Raw genomic sequence first — 19,291 nt, 5'->3', positions numbered from 1 at the left:
GGCACGACGAGGCACGTTGCGGTGAGAAACACGCACTTTAATAAACACAAAAAGTGGAGTCCAGCGCGAGTAGCACATAGCACTCTGAACACATCAGCGCACACACACACACAGGCACGAGCTGTAGACAAAGACGAGCACGAGACATTGTGTGAACGCACATTAAATAAGTGCAGAACACATTTCCCCGTGATCACAAAACAAGGCACAGGTGAGACCAATGAACACGTTCACTAACGACCCACACCCACGGAACTACAAACATGGACATAACTGCACGCAGACAACATAACAACAGGCCCACAAGGAGGGGTCTGGAGCTGTCACCGTGATAGCATAGAACTTGATAATTCAAATCGGGAAATACATTTTCATTTCAATAAAGGCACAAATAAAGCATCAAAATGTATGTGTAAATGAAATATGAACAGACGTCTACCAGATTGCAAATGTAAATGGAATTATTGCATTTGAATTAGAATTTTGAGCTTAAAGTTGCTTGTATGAATGTAACATGTAAATGCAAATTTAGGATTACATTGCCATTTTGAGTGTTACATTTTAACTTTAATTTAGAGACTGATTTACTTCTATAAACTGTATACTGTATTATATCGTATTACTGTATTATACGGAACAGAAGGAAACATGAGGAATAAGTGCATATCAATGATTTCTATATTGTACGTATGTTCAAAAACATCCAGAAATCTCTGGAAAATCCAGAGAAGGTCCCTTCCCTTTAAATACTTTTTTGAGGCCTGTGTCTAAATATTTATTGCATTGGTAGAAAATAGGAGAACACCTCAATCCAGATAGTTAATTTAAATGTGTTTATAATCCTTGTAAACTGTGGTGCCTCATCCATCCTAATTAAATGATTACAAATGACAAAAATCAAAATTCAAAAAGCTTAATAGTTTTATTAAGCTTATTAAGGAAGAATTTGAAAATCAGCCCAACTGTGACGCGGGAGGCGACAGACGGACGAGACACAGATCCGCTGGTTTTGGCAACAGACGTCACGTTTATTCACAAGTATTGCGCAATAGCGCACGAGAAACATGTAACACTCACACAGACGTGTCAACTATAGACAACGACGAGCACAGGACACTGCGCGAGCGCACATTAAATAGACAAACCACATTAGCCCCACGTGATTACGAGACGAGTCACAGGTGAGACATATTATCACAGGACACAACCACTACCACGGAGATACACAGACGCAGACGATGCACGTGGACAACGTAAACACACACCCAAAAGGGAGGGGCCGGGGTCCTCAACGTGACACCAACACTTATCAACATGCTAAACGTTTCTAAGGAGTATTAAATTATTAAATCATATTTCACTCCTAGTAGCACACTTGGACATGAGTGTTAATAAGTGTTAGATGTGTCACTCATACTGGAGTGGGAATAAATTTATATTGACCAAATACACTACACAGAAGAGTAACATAATATTAAAACTTTCACTTTGTAGTAGTTAACAGTCAGGTAATTAATGTTTATGTTTATATTGACATTTATGTTCCACTGTTACTGATATGTTTGCTGGTAAGATCTTAATAGGAGAGGACCTGCATGTAGAGAATAATGGGAAAACAGTGTCAGTAAAAGTGTATGTTATAGTGTACAGGTGTGAACTGGTTAGAAGATCAGTGAATGTCACTTTCCCCCTGTCCCAGTCCAGCTGAACTCTGACCCTCTGCACTTTCTTTGTAGGTGTGAAGAGGTGAGATCTCTGTCCAGGACAGTATGTCCAGTATTTACCAGTGATTTTACTGTAGCCCAGACGCCACACTGAATACCAGAACCTCCCTCCCTTTATCCATTCAGACCCTCTAATTACACCCAGTGCCCAGTATTCACTGTCTCCAACATCAACATCCCAGCAGTGTGTCCCTGAGTTAAAGCCCTCAGCGCCCAGTACATATGGACACTCATCAATTCTCTCTGGCTTATCAGGAAGCAGTGAATTCTGTGGTCTCTCTTCTACAGTAGTGAGATCATCAGACAGGTGGAGTTCTGGATTGGCATTGTTGGGGTCCAGAGTAACAGGGTCTGAGGAGAGAGAACAGAATGAATCATCATGTTCTTCATGTGTTTATGTGATGAGGTCACATCTACAGACTGCAGGCCCTTTACTCTGAGTGAAATGCTGCAGTAGGTTGATAAGAGGGAAGTGATGGTGATGTTGTGTGTTCACCACACACCCCTGCAGTACTTGTGTGCTTGTTGTTTTGACACTTGAAATTGTGTCTGTTTTATTAATTTATATAACAGCCCTAGTTAAAGTAACAAATAATCTCCTCCCTGCCTCAGATCAAGGCTATGTATCTCTGCTAGTGCTTCTTGATCTTAGTGCGGCATTCGACACAATAGATCACAGGATCTTAATAAAATGGTTAGAAAGCTGGGTTGGAATCGACGACCAGTTGGACAACCAGAGTGGGTGGTGTGTAGAGGTGGAGAGTGGGTGGTGTAGAGGTGGAGAGTGGGTGGTGTAGAGGTAGAGATTGGGTGGTGTGTAGAGGTGAGAGTGGGTGGTGTGTAGAGGGGGAGAGTGGGTGGTGTAGAGGTGGTGAGTGGGTGGTGTGTAGAGGTGGAGAGTGGGTGGTGTAGAGGTGGAGAGTGGGTGGTGTGTAGAGGTGGAGAGTGGGTGGTGTAGAGGTGGAGAGTGGGTGGTGTGTAGAGGTGGAGAGTGGGTGGTGTGTAGAGGGGAGAGTGGGTGGTGTAGAGGTGGAGAGTGGGTGGTGTGTAGAGGTGGAGAGTGGGTGGTGTAGAGGTGGAGAGTGGGTGGTGTGTAGAGGTCGAGAGTGGGTGGTGTGTAGAGGGGGAGAGTGGGTGGTGTGTAGAGGTGGAGAGTGGGTGGTGTAGAAGTGGAGAGTGGGTGGTGTGTAGAGGTGGAGAGTGGGTGGTGTAGAGGTGGAGAGTGGGTGGTGTGTAGAGGTGGAGAGTGGGTGGTGTAGAGGTGGAGAGTGGGTGGTGTGTAGAGGTGGAGAGTGGGTGGTGTAGAGGTGGAGAGTGGGTGGTGTGTAGAGGTGGAGAGTGGGTGGTGTAGAGGTGGAGAGTGGGTGGTGTGTAGAGGTGGAGAGTGGGTGGTGTAGAGGTGGAGAGTGGGTGGTGTGTAGAGGTGGAAAGTGGGTGGTGTGTAGAGGTAGAGAGTGGGTGGTGTGTAGAGGTGGAGAGTGGGTGGTGTGTAGAGGTGGAGATTGGGTGGTGTAGAGGTGGAGATTGGGTGGTGTGTAGAGGTGAGAGTGGGTGGTGTGTAGAGGGGAGAGTGGGTGGTGTAGAGGTGGAGAGTGGGTGGTGTGTAGAGGTGGAGAGTGGGTGGTGTAGAGGTGGAGAGTGGGTGGTGTGTAGAGGTCGAGAGTGGGTGGTGTGTAGAGGGGGAGAGTGGGTGGTGTGTAGAGGTGGAGAGTGGGTGGTGTAGAAGTGGAGAGTGGGTGGTGTGTAGAGGTGGAGAGTGGGTGGTGTAGAGGTGGAGAGTGGGTGGTGTGTAGAGGTGGAGAGTGGGTGGTGTAGAGGTGGAGAGTGGGTGGTGTGTAGAGGTGGAGAGTGGGTGGTGTAGAGGTGGAGAGTGGGTGGTGTGTAGAGGTGGAGAGTGGGTGGTGTAGAGGTGGAGAGTGGGTGGTGTGTAGAGGTGGAGAGTGGGTGGTGTAGAGGTGGAGAGTGGGTGGTGTGTAGAGGTGGAAAGTGGGTGGTGTGTAGAGGTAGAGAGTGGGTGGTGTGTAGAGGTGGAGAGTGGGTGGTGTGTAGAGGTGGAGATTGGGTGGTGTAGAGGTGGAGATTGGGTGGTGTGTAGAGGTGAGAGTGGGTGGTGTAGAGGTGGTGAGTGGGTGGTGTGTAGAGGTGGAGAGTGGGTGATGTGTAGAGGGGGAGAGTGGGTGGTGTAGAGGGGGAGAGTGGGTGGTGTGTAGAGGTGGAGAGTGGGTGGTGTAGAGGTGGAGAGTGGGTGATGTGTAGAGGTGGAGAGTGGGTGGTGTGTAGAGGGGAAGAGTGGGTGGTGTAGAGGGGGAGAGTGGGTGGTGTGTAGAGGGGGAGAGTGGGTGGTGTGTAGAGGTGGAGAGTGGGTGGTGTAGAGGGGGAGAGTGGGTGGTGTGTAGAGGGGGAGAGTGGGTGGTGTGTAGAGGTGGAGAGTGGGTGGTGTAGAGGTGGAGAGTGGGTGATGTGTAGAGGTGGAGAGTGGGTGGTGTGTAGAGGGGAAGAGTGGGTGGTGTAGAGGGGGAGAGTGGGTGGTGTAGAGGGGGAGAGTGGGTGGTGTGTAGAGGTGGAGAGTGGGTGGTGTGTAGAGGTGGAGAGTGGGTGGTGTAGAGGTGGAGAGTGGGTGATGTGTAGAGGGGGAAGTGGGTGGTGTGTAGAGGGGAAGAGTGGGTGGTGTAGAGGGGGAGAGTGGGTGGTGTGTAGAGGGGGAGAGTGGGTGGTGTGTAGAGGGGAGAGTGGGTGGTGTGTAGAGGTAGAGAGTGGGTGGTGTGTAGAGGTGGAGAGTGGGTGGTGTGTAGAGGTGGAGAGTGGGTGATGTGTAGAGGTGGAGAGTGGGTGGTGTGTAGAGGGGAAGAGTGGGTGGTGTAGAGGGGGAGAGTGGGTGGTGTGTAGAGGGGGAGAGTGGGTGGTGTGTAGAGGTGGAGAGTGGGTGGTGTAGAGGGGGAGAGTGGGTGGTGTAGAGGGGGAGAGTGGGTGGTGTGTAGAGGTGGAGAGTGGGTGGTGTGTAGAGGTGGAGAGTGGGTGGTGTAGAGGTGGAGAGTGGGTGATGTGTAGAGGGGGAAGTGGGTGGTGTGTAGAGGGGAAGAGTGGGTGGTGTGTAGAGGGGAGAGTGGGTGGTGTGTAGAGGTAGAGAGTGGGTGGTGTGTAGAGGTGGAGAGTGGGTGGTGTGTAGAGGGGGAGAGTGGGTGGTGTGTAGAGGTGGAGAGTGGGTGGTGTGTAGAGGGGGAGAGTGGGTGGTGTAGAGGGGGAGAGTGGGTGGTGTGTAGAGGTGGAGAGTGGGTGGTGTGTAGAGGGGGAGAGTGGGTGGTGTAGAGGGGGAGAGTGGGTGGTGTGTAGAGGGGAGAGTGGGTGGTGTGTAGAGGTGGAGAGTGGGTGGTGTAGAGGTGGAGAGTGGGTGGTGTGTAGAGGGGGAGAGTGGGTGGTGTAGAGGGGGAGAGTGGGTGGTGTGTAGAGGTGGAGAGTGGGTGGTGTAGAGGTGGAGAGTGGGTGATGTGTAGAGGGGGAAGTGGGTGGTGTGTAGAGGGGAAGAGTGGGTGGTGTGTAGAGGGGAGAGTGGGTGGTGTGTAGAGGTAGAGAGTGGGTGGTGTGTAGAGGGGAGAGTGGGTGGTGTGTAGAGGGGAGAGTGGGTGGTGTGTAGAGGGGGAGAGTGGGTGGTGTGTAGAGGGGGAGAGTGGGTGGTGTAGAGGGGGAGAGTGGGTGGTGTAGAGGTGGAGAGTGGGTGGTGTGTAGAGGTGGAGAGTGGGTGGTGTGTAGAGGTGGAGAGTGGGTGGTGTGTAGAGGTGGAGAGTGGGTGGTGTAGAGGTGGAGAGTGGGTGGTGTGTAGAGGGGGAGAGTGGGTGGTGTGTAGAGGTGGAGAGTGGGTGGTGTGTAGAGGTGGAGAGTGGGTGGTGTGTAGAGGTAGAGAGTGGGTGGTGTGTAGAGGGGGAGAGTGGGTGGTGTAGAGGGGGAGAGTGGGTGGTGTGTAGAGGTGGAGAGTGGGTGGTGTGTAGAGGTGGAGAGTGGGTGGTGTAGAGGTGGAGAGTGGGTGGTGTGTAGAGGTAGAGAGTGGGTGGTGTGTAGAGGGGGAGAGTGGGTGGTGTAGAGGGGGAGAGTGGGTGGTGTGTAGAGGTGGTGAGTGGGTGGTGTGTAGAGGTGGAGAGTGGGTGGTGTGTAGAGGTGGAGAGTGGGTGGTGTGTAGAGGTAGAGAGTGGGTGGTGTGTAGAGGGGGAGAGTGGGTGGTGTAGAGGGGGAGAGTGGGTGGTGTGTAGAGGTGGAGAGTGGGTGGTGTGTAGAGGTGGAGAGTGGGTGGTGTAGAGGTGGAGAGTGGGTGATGTGTAGAGGGGGAAGTGGGTGGTGTGTAGAGGGGAAGAGTGGGTGGTGTGTAGAGGGGAGAGTGGGTGGTGTGTAGAGGGGAGAGTGGGTGGTGTGTAGAGGGGGAGAGTGGGTGGTGTAGAGGGGGAGAGTGGGTGGTGTAGAGGTGGAGAGTGGGTGGTGTGTAGAGGTGGAGAGTGGGTGGTGTGTAGAGGTGGAGAGTGGGTGGTGTGTAGAGGTGGAGAGTGGGTGGTGTAGAGGTGGAGAGTGGGTGGTGTGTAGAGGTGGAGAGTGGGTGGTGTGTAGAGGTGAAGAGTGGGTGGTGTGTAGAGGGGGAGAGTGGGTGGTGTAGAGGGGGAGAGTGGGTGGTGTGTAGAGGGGAGAGTGGGTGGTGTAGAGGGGGAGAGTGGGTGGTGTGTAGAGGTGGAGAGTGGGTGGTGTGTAGAGGGGGAGAGTGGGTGGTGTAGAGGGGGAGAGTGGGTGGTGTAGAGGGGGAGAGTGGGTGGTGTAGAGGGGGAGAGTGGGTGGTGTAGAGTTTGCCTCTCAGCACTGGGGTCTTGGGTTCAAGTCCCTATCTGAGTGGAGTTTCCATGTTCTCCCCGTGTCTGCGTGGGTTTTCTCCGGGATCTCTGGTTTCCTCCCACAGTCCAAAAACATGGAGGTTAGGTAAATTGGCAGTCCTGACAAATTCTCCCTGAGTGTGTCTGTGTCTCTCTCTGTTCAATAAAAACAAGTTGTTGTCTGAGTGTGTGTGCTTGTATGCCCAGCAGTGGATGGTGCTCTGTCACTAGGGTCTGTCCTCTCTCCCCTTCCTGCACCCCATTCAGTCCCCCAGGGGGCTGTGGATCCCGGTAGAGAGTACGCTGTGCGCAATTGGCTGCCGCTTCTCGCCGGTGTGTGATTGGTTGTCTGTAACGTAGCTGTGTTAACAATTGTAAAGCGCCTTGGGTATCTAGATAAGGCGCTATATAAATTGAAACATTCATTCATTCATTCATAGAGTTCTAATTGTGAGGAGAACAGAATTACTCTAATTAATCAAAGAACACTAAAACTCACAGTACTGGAGAATCTTCTGCATTCTCTCCCAGACTCTGAACTTCAGGTTGGAAAGATGTTTTGCTACATGGATCAGATCTACTCACAACAGAGGTGGGACCAAGTCAGTGTTTTGCAAGTCTCAAGTAAGTCCAAGTCTTTATACCTCAAGTCCCGAGTCAAGTCTCAAGCAAAGACACTCAAGTCAAGTCAAGTCTCGAGTCAAGACAGGCAACAGTCAAGTCAAGTCCCAAGTCTGAAACTTGGAATTTCAAGTCCTTTCGAGTCTTTTTTTTTTTTTTTTTTTTACCAATGTTGCAGGCAGGGGCGAGGCTAGGGTATTTGTAGTGGTGCTAGAGCACCACCGTGAAGTTGCTTAGCACCCCCTGGCTCAACACATTTTTAAAATATTATATTATGCAAAAAACTTGCTCTGCACCTGCGCAATACTTTGGTATTGTGCCTCTGTGAGCACTGGGGGCTGGGCACCCCTAAAGACCAGATCCTAAAATCGCCCCTGGTTGCAGGTATATTTTAAATGTAAATAATAGACATGCGTTCTTTTTAAAATCTGTATTCTCCTCAAATCTTGATAAAACATGTGCAACTGAAAACACGAAGTATAAAAAAAATTAAAATTACACCTCTTTATTGCACAGTTCAATTTGTTAAACTTAGCTGCAAAAATATTCATACTTTAAACTACAATTTTCCAGAAATAAATATTCTGTGAAAAAGTCATAAGTAGAACTCCATGTTCAAATAAAAAGTGCTGATATTTTCACAGTACAATACAAAGAACCATAACAGCATTGTTCCCTCTCTTCTCTTATCTGGTTTCTTGGAGAACATGTGTGAGTGACACAAGACAAACAAATATAAGAACTGAACAATTAACAGGAATCTGCAACTTTAGACATTTCAGTAAACTATTCTGCATTGCATTTGCTGGCCAAAAGTCTGTATGTGATTTGTGCACGATGAATGATGTCCCCATAGCTGAAAACTCGCTCCACTTTTGTCAATATATTTTTTTCTCGACGTAGATGTCTTCAAATACACAATCCATGCTGAGATAGAACTGGATATTATGATGGTGACAGAGAGAGGCTCTCTTCCCCGAGTTCAGATACAGAACCCAGGGTTGCCAACTCTCACGCACTGAGCGTGAGACACACGCATTTGACCGTCTTCACACGCTCTCACGCCACACATCCGATTTCTCACCCCGGAAAAAATCTAGTTTATTTACCTCTGATCCACATCTATGATTCAATGAGTTACTAGTTCGCTCTGGCACCAACCACTGGCGATCGATCGATCGCGATATAATACTTAATTTGTGTCCATTTTACACCCCGCCCGGTAAAAATTTACGTTCGCCAACCCCCCATTTGATTGGTTGTGCTGCAGCTCATGCACACACACACGTACAGAGTGTGGAAAAGCAGATGACTGGTCTGCGTCAGAAGGACGGAAATGAAATTAATGGGGCGCACTTTATAAATATTAATATGCGTTTTAAAATTTAGATTTGGGGTAAAAAAAAATCAAGTCTTTGCAAGTAAACAGGTTCAAGTCCAATTCAAGTCCCAAGTTATTGGTGTAAAAGTCCAAGTCAAGTCTAAGTCTCTGAATATTTTTTCAAGTCAAGTCAAAAGTCTTAATATTAATGACTCGAGTCTGACTCGAGTCCAAGTCATGTGACTCGAGTCCACACCTCTGACTCACAACTTTTCAGATTTCTTTGGGGTGTGATGAACACTGAAAAAAAAATTGTATTATTATTAATAATAAATTAAAAAATATTATTTATTATATATCTTATGCAAATTATTTAACATTTTAATTGACATGTTAAATGTATTTTTCTCATTTTTGCACATAATTCAAAGTATTTCTGTCACGTTGAGGACCCCGGCCCCTCCCTTTTGGGCGTGTGTTTATGTCGTCTACGTCTCCTAATCTGCGTCTGTGGATCTCCGTGGGTGTCGTTGTGTCTTGTGCTGATTCGTCTCACCTGTGGCTCGTCTCGTCATCACGTGGGGTTTATGTGGTTTGTCTATTTAATGTGAGTTCGCGCAGCGTCCTGTGCTCGTCGTTGTCTGAGTCTATGTGTGTGGATACGTTTATTCATGTTCTACGTGCCCTATCAGCGCTATATATGTCCTAATAAACACGTGACGTTGAGAAGGAAAGCAAGGCCTCCCGTCTCGTCTGTTGCCTCGCCCCAGCGTAACAATTTCTTAAATACAATTTTCATATATCATGATTCATACTGAAGATCTAGATGCATCAGACTAATTTAACAAACACAATGTGTAACACAATATGGAGATCAAACAGAAATAATAATCACTTTCTGTTTCAATGTGGATGGGAGGTTCTGATAAGGAAACAGAGGGACAAACACAGAAAGAGAAAAAAAACCATTTAAGTCCATCAGTAAATGATGTGACTGAGTGATTCTTACTAGTAAGAACGGGATGTTCTCAGCTTCCATCTCCTTCTCTGTGTTTCTGATTTGATCTGAAAGAGATGCTATTTCTCCACTCATCTCCTCAATCTTCCTCCTCATCTCGTGACTCTTCTGCTCCTCTTCCTCCTTCAGTGCAGCTATTCTTGCTGCTTCTTCATCTCTTAGAAACTGGTGGATCTTCTCAAACTCCTCCTTTATCTGCCTCTCTGTGTGCTGGGCCTGATACTGGAATGGGAGATGATGAGGAAATATAAACTGTGCAAATGTGTGTGTTTCATTATGGTGTACGTGGACAGTGATCACAGCACCATTCAGAACTCAGAGTGACCTTTCACCTTAATGTGTGCTGCTGTTTTCTCACAGGCTTGTTTATCTTCCTCTAAGACCTTCAGATGCTGCTGTAGAGACTCCAGTGAGGTCTTGAGTTTGTTCTACAGTTTAAAATTGTTTAGTTAAGAGTAAGAGTCTTACAGTAGGTGTAAACTGTGAATGTAGAAAAGTGCTGAGAGTCTCATAGAGTGAAACTGTAGAGATCAGAATGGCAGGTTTCATCTTTCCCCACAGGACCCTTCTCACTTATGTCTAATATAGAGATAGAACTGTGTTGGAGAATTTGATCTTCATAGACTTTATTAAACATATAGACACAGAGTTTAACTGAGTTACTTTGATCACTGGGCATTTCTTCTGGTTTAGTCATACAAGTCACATGTATTTGGTGGTTCTTTAGCTGGAACCACACCCACTAACACAACAATATAGTCATTTACTCATTTCAGAAGCATATATAGACATTTTGATTGTGAAATGTAATTTCATACCTTAAAGTCACACACAGCTTCCTCTACTGGACAGCAGTCGTGAGTTTTATGTGCCTTTGAAATCTGACACACCACACACACAGGCTGTTGGTCCTCCAGACAGAAGACTTTGAGTTTCTCATTGTGCAGACTGCAGAGAACCTCAGACCCTGCTGAAGATCTCTGACTCCTGCTCGCTAGAAAAGCCTCACACAAGTTCTTTAGTGCACGATTACAGGGAGGATCGTCTCTTGAAGATCTTCTCCTACAAACTGGACATTCTTGAGACCCCTTGGTTTCCCAGAACTGCTGCAGACAGGTTTTACACACACTGTGGCTACATGACAGTATAACAGGATCTCTGAAGATGTCACAGCACACAGGACATGAAAACTCTTCTTCTGACAGAGGGTTTGTAGCAGCCATTTCCTCCAACAGCTGCTGTGCTGTTTCTCTGTACAACAACAAACAGGAGAGAATCAGTCACTGTAATCCTTTATCCAGCTGAAGGAGTTTAGACTCCTTTCAGAAATAAGGCAGAAAGAAGTAAATACCAGATTTAAGAGGTTATCATAATATTTATAACATACCTAACGGCAGAATTAATAAAGACTAGTGTGTCATTCCCAGATTTACTTCCTCAAACAGGCAGGCGTGTACAGGGAGGAGGAGCTTTGGTAAAAGATTTCATAAGCTGAAAACCAGATGATTTCTCCACCAGATGGCGACACAGCATCGGAGAGAGAGAGAGAGAGAGAGAGAGAGAGAGAGAGAGAGAGAGAGAGAGAGAGAGTGGAGACAGGAGGACATTATGTGTGAAAGTGAGACAGGAGACAGAGAGACTCCTGCAGCTGGAGGAACAGAGAGGAAAAATAGATCAAACATGAAGATAATGTGAGTCACATGACCAGATCCCTCTACTCTATTTATTATGATTGGTGGATAAAGTTCAGAGGGGCCTAAGACATCAGATCACTGAGAGTTATCATGTCAAAGTTTTTGTATACTGACATTAATTCAATATCTGTTCCTTGGCTCTCATCCTCTGTGTTTATAGGTGATGTTACATGTTTTAATTGTGTATTTTAGAAGGTGTTGAGGCAGGAGTGTGTGATAGAGAGTGGCAGACACAGTCAGAGGGGTCAATCCTCAGTAGATCAGGAACAGAAACACCAGATCTTAACACTAACACTAGTGCATGTTTGTTACAGCTCAACAGTGCAGTACTGAGAACAGAGGAAGGATTTGAAAACACCAGGAGGTCCTTAGACACCATTGAAATGATATTACACCATTTGCAAACAATGAAAGCAGAGCTTTGCAGTGGAGAACAGTCAAGTGAAGGAGCCCTCACTAAAAAGAGTGATGGAGACATCTGCACAACAGAAAGAGAGTGATCACTCTCACTTAGAAAAACAGAGGAAGAGAGAAAGGTGGACCTGACCTGGGAGAAGAATGAAATGGAAGGAGATCTCCAGAAAATAAAGGACAGAGTGACCTATCTGGAGAGATTCATAATGCAAGAAAAAGAAGAGAAGAGAGAGATGGAGCATGTGATGACCAGAGAGAATACACTGAACACACTGAAGGAGATGGAGAGACTGAGAGAGATGGAGAGAGTGAGAGAGATGGAGAGACAGAGATGGAGAGAGTGAGAGAAATGGAGGGATTGAGAGAGATGGAGAGACTGAGAGATGGAGAGAGATGGAGAGACAGAGATGGTGAGAGTGAGAGAAATGGAGGGATTGAGAGAGATGGAGAGACTGAGAGAGATGGAGAGATGGAGAGAGTGAGAGAGATGGAGAGACAGAGATGGAGAGAGTGAGAGAAATGGAGGGATTGAGAGAGATGGAGAGACTGAGAGAGATAGAGAGATGGAGAGAGATGGAGAGAGTCAGAGAAATGGAGAGAGTGAGAGGATCAGACAGAAGAAGAACTGAAGATGGAGTTGGAGTAACCAAAGGGCAGAATATGAGAGACTGCAACATGAGAAGAAAACAAATTGGACTATGAGATAAACAGATAATCATTGTCATGCCTTCATTAACATAAGAACGTGACTATGAGAAGAACGTGTTATTCATGTTTTGTTAGAGTTTCCTCATAACAGTCCAAAATTGGATAGATATTTTACTGAGACCAAATTATTTATATGTCTCATTCATAAAGTGTTTAATAAGGTTCTTCATTTTTATGGCAAAAAGCCATCACACTTTTACATGTGCATCAGGGACAATAATCAGAATGGTCATCACACTTATAAACTTTGTCAGCTGAACACTATTTACAAATGGTAAGAGACACCGGTCAATACACCAGATCCACATCTCTCACACATAATTCATAATTACAGAAATACAGTGGTCTGCATCAATCTCTCTGCATATCTAGAATTTAAAAAGGTCATGACAGATGTCACTGCAGGATTAAATACACTTTAATTAAAAAATTAAATTATTGAATTAGAAGTATGATATACAGTGCTGATACAGTTTTACTGATATCTCTGCTGACAAAATCGTCATAGGAGAGGAACTGTAACTGCAGAATAATGGGAAAACAGTGTCAGTAAAAGTGTGTGTTATAGTGTGCAGGTGTGAACTGGTTAGAAGATCAGTGAATGTCACTTTCCCCCTGTCCCAGTCCAGCTGAACTCTGACCCTTTGCACTTTCTCTGTAGGTGTTAGGTAGTGATCTGTGTGTCCTGGGCACTGTGTCCAGTATTTACCAGTGCTTTTGTAGTAGCATAAACCCCACACTGAATCCCAGAAACACAATCCTTTTCTCCATTCAGACTCTCTAATTACACCCAGTGCCCAGTATTTACTGTCTCCAACATCAACATCCCAGTAGTGTGTCCCTGAGTTAAAGCCCTCAGAGCCCAGGACACACGGATGAACATCAAATCTCTCTGGATTATCAGGAAGCAGTGATTTCTGTGGTCTGCGTTTTACAGTAGTGAGATCATCAGACAGGTGGAGATGTGGATTGGCAGTGTTGGGGTCCAGAGTAACAGGGTCTGAGGAGAGAGAACAGAATGAATCATCATGTTCATGTGTTTATGTAAAAAGGTCACATCTACAGACTGCAGGCCCTTTACTTTGAGTGAAATGACTGTAGAGCTGAAGATCTTTACAGGACCTAAACCTCATGTTCTGCCTGTCTGTGTTGTACTGCAATGTAACCTGATATTAATCTAATGTGTTTGTATGCAGAGTTACAGGTGTTAAGATTGCACTGGCATGTTCTTTTACAGTGTCTATGTTGAGTGTGTCTGTTGATTCTGCTGTTGTGGTTGTACACATAAACTTTGTACAATTTCCTAATATTCTTAAAACTGCAATGGTTAAACCACTATTAAATAACAGAAATCTTGATCCCACAGTTCTCAATAACTATCAACCTATATCTAACCTTTCCTTTCTTAGCAAAATCATTGAATAAGTTGTGTCAATCCAGTTGAATGATTATGTCAAAGTAAATTAGATAAATGACACTTTCAGAGTTCTCCACAGCACTGAAACAGCAGTTAAGGTAGTAAATGACCTGAGATTGAATAAGGATGCAGGCAAATTCTCAGTCATTTTTCTGCTAGATTTAAGCGCCGCTTTTGACACCATTGATCATGAAATACTTCTCGATCGACTACAGAGCTGGGTAGGCCTTAGTTGCTTAGTCTTAGACTGGTTTTGATCGTGTCTAACTCGGCGAGATTACTATGTTACAATTAGGTCCCTCTTCCTCCACACATCAAAAAATAACTTGTGGCGTCCCCCAAGGATCAATTCTGGGGCCGTTACTGTTCAAACTATATATGCTTTCGTTACCACATATCGTTAACAAACATGGTATTAGTTATCATCATTATGCAGATGACACTCAACTTTACATTTCTCTAGAACCTAAAGCCCTAAATCAATTTGCTCACTGTTTGACTGCATAGGTGATATACAAACATGGATGTCTGACAATTTTCTGCAATTAAATAAAGAGAAGACAGAGTTTCTTGTTCTTGGTAGTGATTCACAAAGGAATGATGTCCAGACTTACAGTATTTAAATCAAATTAATCTGAATGTAAAATGTAAATGTGCCATATTTTGTCAATTGTGATTTTTACACCGCAATCGAAATTTGTCCTCCGCTTTTAACCCATCTGTGCAGTTAGAACACACACACACACACACTAGTGATTACTTGGGGGCTGTGGATCACATGTGCCCAGAGCGGTGGGCAACCATAGCCCGGCGCCCGGGGAGCAGTTGGGGTTAGGTGCCTTGCTCAAGGGCACCTCAGTCATGGCCTCAGGTCTGGGAATCGAACCCATGACCCTCCGGTCACAAGACCAGTTCCCTACCACCAGGCCATGACTGCCCCATATGCCAAACTATGTGTTAAGAACCTGGGTGACACATTTGATAATGAGCTCAGCTTCAAATCACATATCACGACTGCATGCAAGACAGCTCATATTTACCTTCGAAACATTGCTAAGGTCCGAGATATGCTCTCTCCTGCTGACAGTGGAAAACTTGTCCATTCATTTATCACATCAAGGCTAGATTATTGTAATCTGCTCTTCCAAAGAGCTCTATTTCTCACCTACAGCGAGTTTAGAACGCTGCTGCAAGGGTTCTGACCCGCAGGAGAAAGAGAGATCATATTACACCTGCACTCCACTCACTGCACTAGTTACCTGTCAGGTTTAAATGTCTTCATAGTCTTGCTCCTCTTTACCTCAGTGAAATGATGATTAGATATGTTCCAGTCAGGTCTCTCAGGTCTTCAAACAGTAATCTACTGTTTTTAGGAATTGTGATTCCTAAGCCGATTAAAGATTGGCGAGGGTGCTTTTAGCCACTATGGCCCAAAGCTCTGGAATTCTCTTCCTGAAGAGCTCAGAGGCATTTCATCCCTGCATAGTTTCAAGAAGAGTCTCAAAACCTTCCTGTTTAGATCTGCTTTTAGTTAAGAAACTCTATATCTCTGTTCTAATTATTTTAATAGTTTTCCAGATTATTATTATCTTATTTATTTTACTTTTTTACATTATTTTATTTAGTTACATTTTATGTTATTTTAATATTTATTACATTATTATTATTATTTTATAATTTGTCATTATTTTATTATGTTTGTTTCCTTTTATCTTTAATTTATTTTAACATTTTCTTTTTGTCTTATCTTTGCTTTGTCACGGTACAGCCCCTGACCCCTCCCCTTTGGGCGTGTGTTTATGTTGTCTATGTCTAGACGTCTGCGTCTGTGTATCTTCGTGGGTGTGGTTGTGTCAGAGTAATCTGTCTATTAATGTTCCTGTGTGTGTTTTTGTGAATGTTCCGTTTTTTTGTCTAACGTCTTTTCCCCGGTCTTCCCAGGGAGGGTGTTCTAAACTGTTCGTGGCGGATTCTCCACTGAGGGCGGACATCTCCCAGACGCAGGACTGAGGGCTCCGGATCTGCCCATCGGTGTTGGTTCGGGGCATTCAGTTCTGTTGGCACCCCGGGACGGGTAGTGCCCTTGGTGGGGGGCTCTGTCATGGTGCAGCCCCTGACCCCTCTCCTTTGGGCGTGTGTTTATGTCGTCTACGTCTAGTCGTCTGTGTATTATCGTGGGTGTGGTTGTGTCCGAGCGTGTTCATCAGTCTCACCTGTGGCTCGTCTCGTGATCACTCTGGGCTTATGTGGTCTGTCTATTTAATGTGCGTTCACGCAGTGTCCCGTGCTCGTCTTGGTTTGAGTCCGTCAACACTGAATGTGTAAGTGTTATATGTAGTAAGTAAGTAAAATGTATTTATTTAAATGTAAAAAATGTAAATTTAGCACTTATCTTAGACAGCAGTCACAAAGTGCTTTTCACAAAACAGTTCATAAAACAATAAAACAGCAAGACAATAAAGTGAAATATAATTAACAGTAAATTAAAGGGAAAAGCTGACGAATCAGATTCGACTATGAAAATCCTTAGTTGAATACACCCCTAGTTTCAATACACAGTGATTCATGAACCTAGAATACAAATAATTTCTTTATTATGATAGTTTAAATAATCTGAAATGCAGAAACAGATCAAGTCCAATAAATTGACTCCAAGAAAACCAAAACTCACAGTACTGGAGAATCTTCTGCATTCTCTCCCAGACTCTGAACTTCAGGCTGGAAAGATGTTTTGCTACATTGATCAGAGCTCCTGACACCTTCTTATGTTCCTTTGGAGTGTAGTGAACACTGGAAATGTCACAGATGAAATGTTAAATTTGATTAAACAAAAAAGTTTAACTTAGCATGAAAATCTACTGATCAGATATAAGAGAATCACTCACTGTTTTATGGTAAACTTCATGTTCTGGAAAGGAAATGAAAGGAAAACTGTAGACAAGTAACAGTAGACAAGTAACTGTAGACCACTGAGCATTTATGATTTGAATTCACAAAATCAACTTTCAATAATTTTTTAAGTGTTTAAGTAAGAGAGAGAAAGGGAGAGAGGGAGGGAGGGAGAAAGGAAAAAGATACAGACTGATGTAACGCAGCGTGTGCTGTGGAGCGAGAAGGCGGACAGGAGAGCGAGATCTAATAAAGGGAATATTCCAAAATCAGAGTCAAAGAGAAAAGCAGAGGTTAAATCCGATAAGCAGTCCGAGACAGAATCTACATTCAAAGACATGACGCAAACACAGGGAAGAGAAACAGACACACAAACGAAATACTAATAAAACAAACGCGGGTAGAAACGCAGAACAAAACCCAGAATACAAGGAGACAGGAATACAACGAATGGGCAGAGAAACGAGGAGTACTTACAAACAACACGAAGCACAGAAATGACAGAATACGAAAACGTGATGTACACTAGATGAGCAGGAATACAATAACCGACATCAGACCCAGGGGGTAGACCCAGGGGTGAGGTCAGGGAACGGGGCTGAGGCAAACACGGAGGACAGTATACGTTGGATGACTGACAGAGGTACGGGAACGAAATGTGTAACAATCTTGGGGACCGACATGGGGACAGGAACATAGACACGGACAGACACAACAACCGGAACAGGGACTAACAAAAAACCAGGGACAGAGCACGGCAACAAGGGGGACACAGGCAGAGAAGGGGAAACACCATCAGAGACAACACTTTCAGTCCTTGGCCCACAGGTGGAGAAATCAGTCTTTGTATGAGCCGGAGGAGCCGGCAGACGGGCCACGGGGACCAGCTGACGGGTCATGGAGACCGGCGGGGCCCGCTGGCGGGCAGTAGGGACGGGAGGAGTCCGCTGAAAGACAGCGGGGACGGGGGACGTCTGTTGACTGGCCGTGTGGACAGGAGGAGTCTGCCGGCGGGTAGCGGGGACAGGGACTGACCCTCTCCAGGACACAGGAGCAGGAACAAAGGAGCGACTCGAAGGCATTCATTCCATCTGCCCGCATCTTACACTACAGGTTGCTCTTGCCTGTAGTGTTCACCAAGTCGGCCAGACACATGGCGCTCACTAGGAGTCTCGTAAGGAAAGTCTTCCGTGAGCGACGGGACTTCCTTGTTCCCACAGTGCCAGGGGAATTCCTGTCTCTGGCTTGTTCGCGCTGTAACACCGGAGACTTGGACTGCACGGAAGCAGCCAACAACATACAGACAGACAGACAGACAGACAGACAGACAGACAGAGGGAACTATGACAACAGATAACGAGGCAGGATAAACAGGCAAGGGAAAACACAAACATGTGGAACAGGGAACCGGAGTGACAGCTAGTGTGGGGGGGGGGGCGTCGCCCTACGTGACAACTGAGTGATTCTTACTAGTAAGAACGGGATGTTCTCAGCTTCCATTTCCTTCTCTGTGTTTCTGATTTGATCTGAAAGAGATGCTATTTCTCCACTCATCTCCTCAATCTTCCTCCTCATCATGTGACTCTTCTGCTCCTCTTCCTCCTTCAGTGCAGCTATTCTTGCTGCTTCTTCATCTCTTAGAAACTGGTGGATCTTCTCAAACTCCTCCTTTATCTGCCTCTCTGTGTGCTGGGCCTGATACTGGAATGGGAGATGATGAGGAAATATAAACTATCCAAATGTGTGTGTTTCATTATGGTGTACGTGGACAGTGATCACAGCACCATTCAGAACACAGAGTGACCTTTCACCTTAATGTGTGCTGCTGTTTTCTCACAGACTTGTTTATGTTCCTCTAAGACCTTCAGATGCTGCTGTAGAGACTCCAGTGAGGTCTTGAGTTTGTTCTGTAAAAATGGCAGAGGACAGTACGAGCCTTACAGGATTTAATCTCAGTGTCTGTATCTGTGCTGGAGATTACAGAGATTACAAAATAACGTCAAGAATTAAAAGAATGCCATGTTTACTCTTTGACCAAGTTACTGTAAAATATGTGTTTTAAAATGTTATTTATATTTTAAAATAAATAAACTTTGAATATAATAACTGTGATGGTTTGATTTAATTCTCTCAAATCCCATCCCCTGACAGGTTTAATCTAGCCTATTTAACATTATTTCAAGATAATTTAAACCATGTCTGAAAAAAGATATTACAGTTAAACAAATATAGTATGTTTCATACCTTAAAGTCACACACAGCTTCCTCTACTGGAAGGCAGTCGTGAGTTTTATGTGCCGTTGAAATCTGACACACCACACACACAGGCTGTTGGTCCTCCAGACAGAAGACTTTGAGTTTCTCATTGTGCAGACTGCAGAGCACCTCAGACCCTGCTGAAGATCTCTGACTCCTGCTCTCTAGAAAAGACTCACACAGGTTCTTTAGTGCACGATTAAGGGGAAGATCATCTCTTGAAGATCTTCTCCTACAAACAGGACATTCTTGAGATCCCTTGGTTTCCCAGAACTGCTGCAGACAGGTTTTACACACACTGTGGCTACATGACAGTAGAACAGGATCCCTGAAGATGTCACAGCACACAGGACATGAAAACTCTTCTTCTGACAGAGGGATTGTA

General features: G+C 45.4%; 3 protein-coding genes across 5 annotated transcripts in view; all 3 read right to left on the bottom strand.

Moving 5' to 3' along the window:
* Positions 1–903: 903 nt before the first annotated feature.
* LOC143496582 (E3 ubiquitin-protein ligase TRIM7-like) lies at positions 904–7,349 on the bottom strand. Its single transcript, XM_076992758.1, has 2 exons — positions 7,068–7,349; positions 904–2,075 (listed from the first exon to the last, which is right to left on the bottom strand). Exons 1-2 carry the CDS (start codon positions 7,087–7,089, stop codon positions 1,513–1,515), a joined length of 585 nt encoding a protein of 194 aa, XP_076848873.1. The 5' UTR covers positions 7,090–7,349; the 3' UTR covers positions 904–1,512.
* On the bottom strand, positions 7,323–12,332 carry LOC143496581 (E3 ubiquitin-protein ligase TRIM35-like). Of its 2 annotated transcripts, XM_076992757.1 has the most exons (5): positions 10,916–12,332; positions 10,347–10,779; positions 9,861–9,956; positions 9,520–9,750; positions 7,323–8,810 (listed from the first exon to the last, which is right to left on the bottom strand). In XM_076992757.1, the coding sequence occupies exons 2-5, from the start codon at positions 10,749–10,751 to the stop codon at positions 8,784–8,786; spliced, it is 759 nt and encodes a 252-aa protein (XP_076848872.1). In that variant the 5' UTR covers positions 10,752–10,779; positions 10,916–12,332; the 3' UTR covers positions 7,323–8,783. The 2 variants fall into 2 exon arrangements, with proteins under 2 accessions (XP_076848872.1, XP_076848871.1); XM_076992756.1 differs by lacking the exon at positions 7,323–8,810 and having other exon boundaries at positions 8,869–9,750.
* A 150-nt stretch (positions 12,333–12,482) lies between these two features.
* Positions 12,483–19,291, bottom strand: part of LOC143496579 (E3 ubiquitin-protein ligase TRIM35-like) — a 7,562-nt gene continuing 753 nt past the window's right edge. The window contains exons 1-7 of one of the 2 annotated variants that reach the window (XM_076992750.1): positions 18,895–19,291; positions 18,462–18,557; positions 18,121–18,351; positions 16,647–16,669; positions 16,433–16,551; positions 15,975–16,074; positions 13,208–13,344 (exon numbers count right to left, since the gene is read on the bottom strand). The exon at positions 18,895–19,291 is cut by the window's right edge and continues 753 nt beyond it. In XM_076992750.1, coding sequence (XP_076848865.1) covers positions 16,004–16,074; positions 16,433–16,551; positions 16,647–16,669; positions 18,121–18,351; positions 18,462–18,557; positions 18,895–19,291 — 937 coding nt within the window. In that variant the 3' untranslated portion in view covers positions 13,208–13,344; positions 15,975–16,003. Of the gene's footprint in view, positions 13,345–15,974; positions 16,075–16,432; positions 16,552–16,646; positions 16,670–18,120; positions 18,352–18,461; positions 18,558–18,894 lie in introns of both variants that reach the window. The other variant, XM_076992749.1, reaches the window with a different exon arrangement.

This window comes from Brachyhypopomus gauderio, unplaced genomic scaffold, assembly GCF_052324685.1.
Source record: "Brachyhypopomus gauderio isolate BG-103 unplaced genomic scaffold, BGAUD_0.2 sc97, whole genome shotgun sequence".
Taxonomy (NCBI): Eukaryota; Metazoa; Chordata; class Actinopteri; order Gymnotiformes; family Hypopomidae; genus Brachyhypopomus; species Brachyhypopomus gauderio.
Note: the sequence above shows the minus strand (reverse complement) of the source record. Positions and strands in the feature narration are given on the sequence as shown.

Coding starts and splice junctions, on each gene's coding strand:
- LOC143496582 (XM_076992758.1), bottom strand. CDS start 7,089: ATGCAGAAGATTCTCCAGTACT. Junction 2,076..7,067: donor GCAGAAGATTCTCCAGTACT/GTGAGTTTTAGT, acceptor CTCTCTCCTCAG/ACCCTGTTACTCTGGACCCC.
- LOC143496581 (XM_076992756.1), bottom strand. CDS start 10,751: ATGGCTGCTACAAACCCTCTGTCAGAAGAAGAGTTTTCATGTCCTGTG. Junction 9,957..10,346: donor AAGCTGTGTGTGACTTTAAG/GTATGAAATTAC, acceptor TTTAAACTGTAG/AACAAACTCAAGACCTCACT. Junction 9,751..9,860: donor AAACAGCAGCACACATTAAG/GTGAAAGGTCAC, acceptor CTCCCATTCCAG/TATCAGGCCCAGCACACAGA.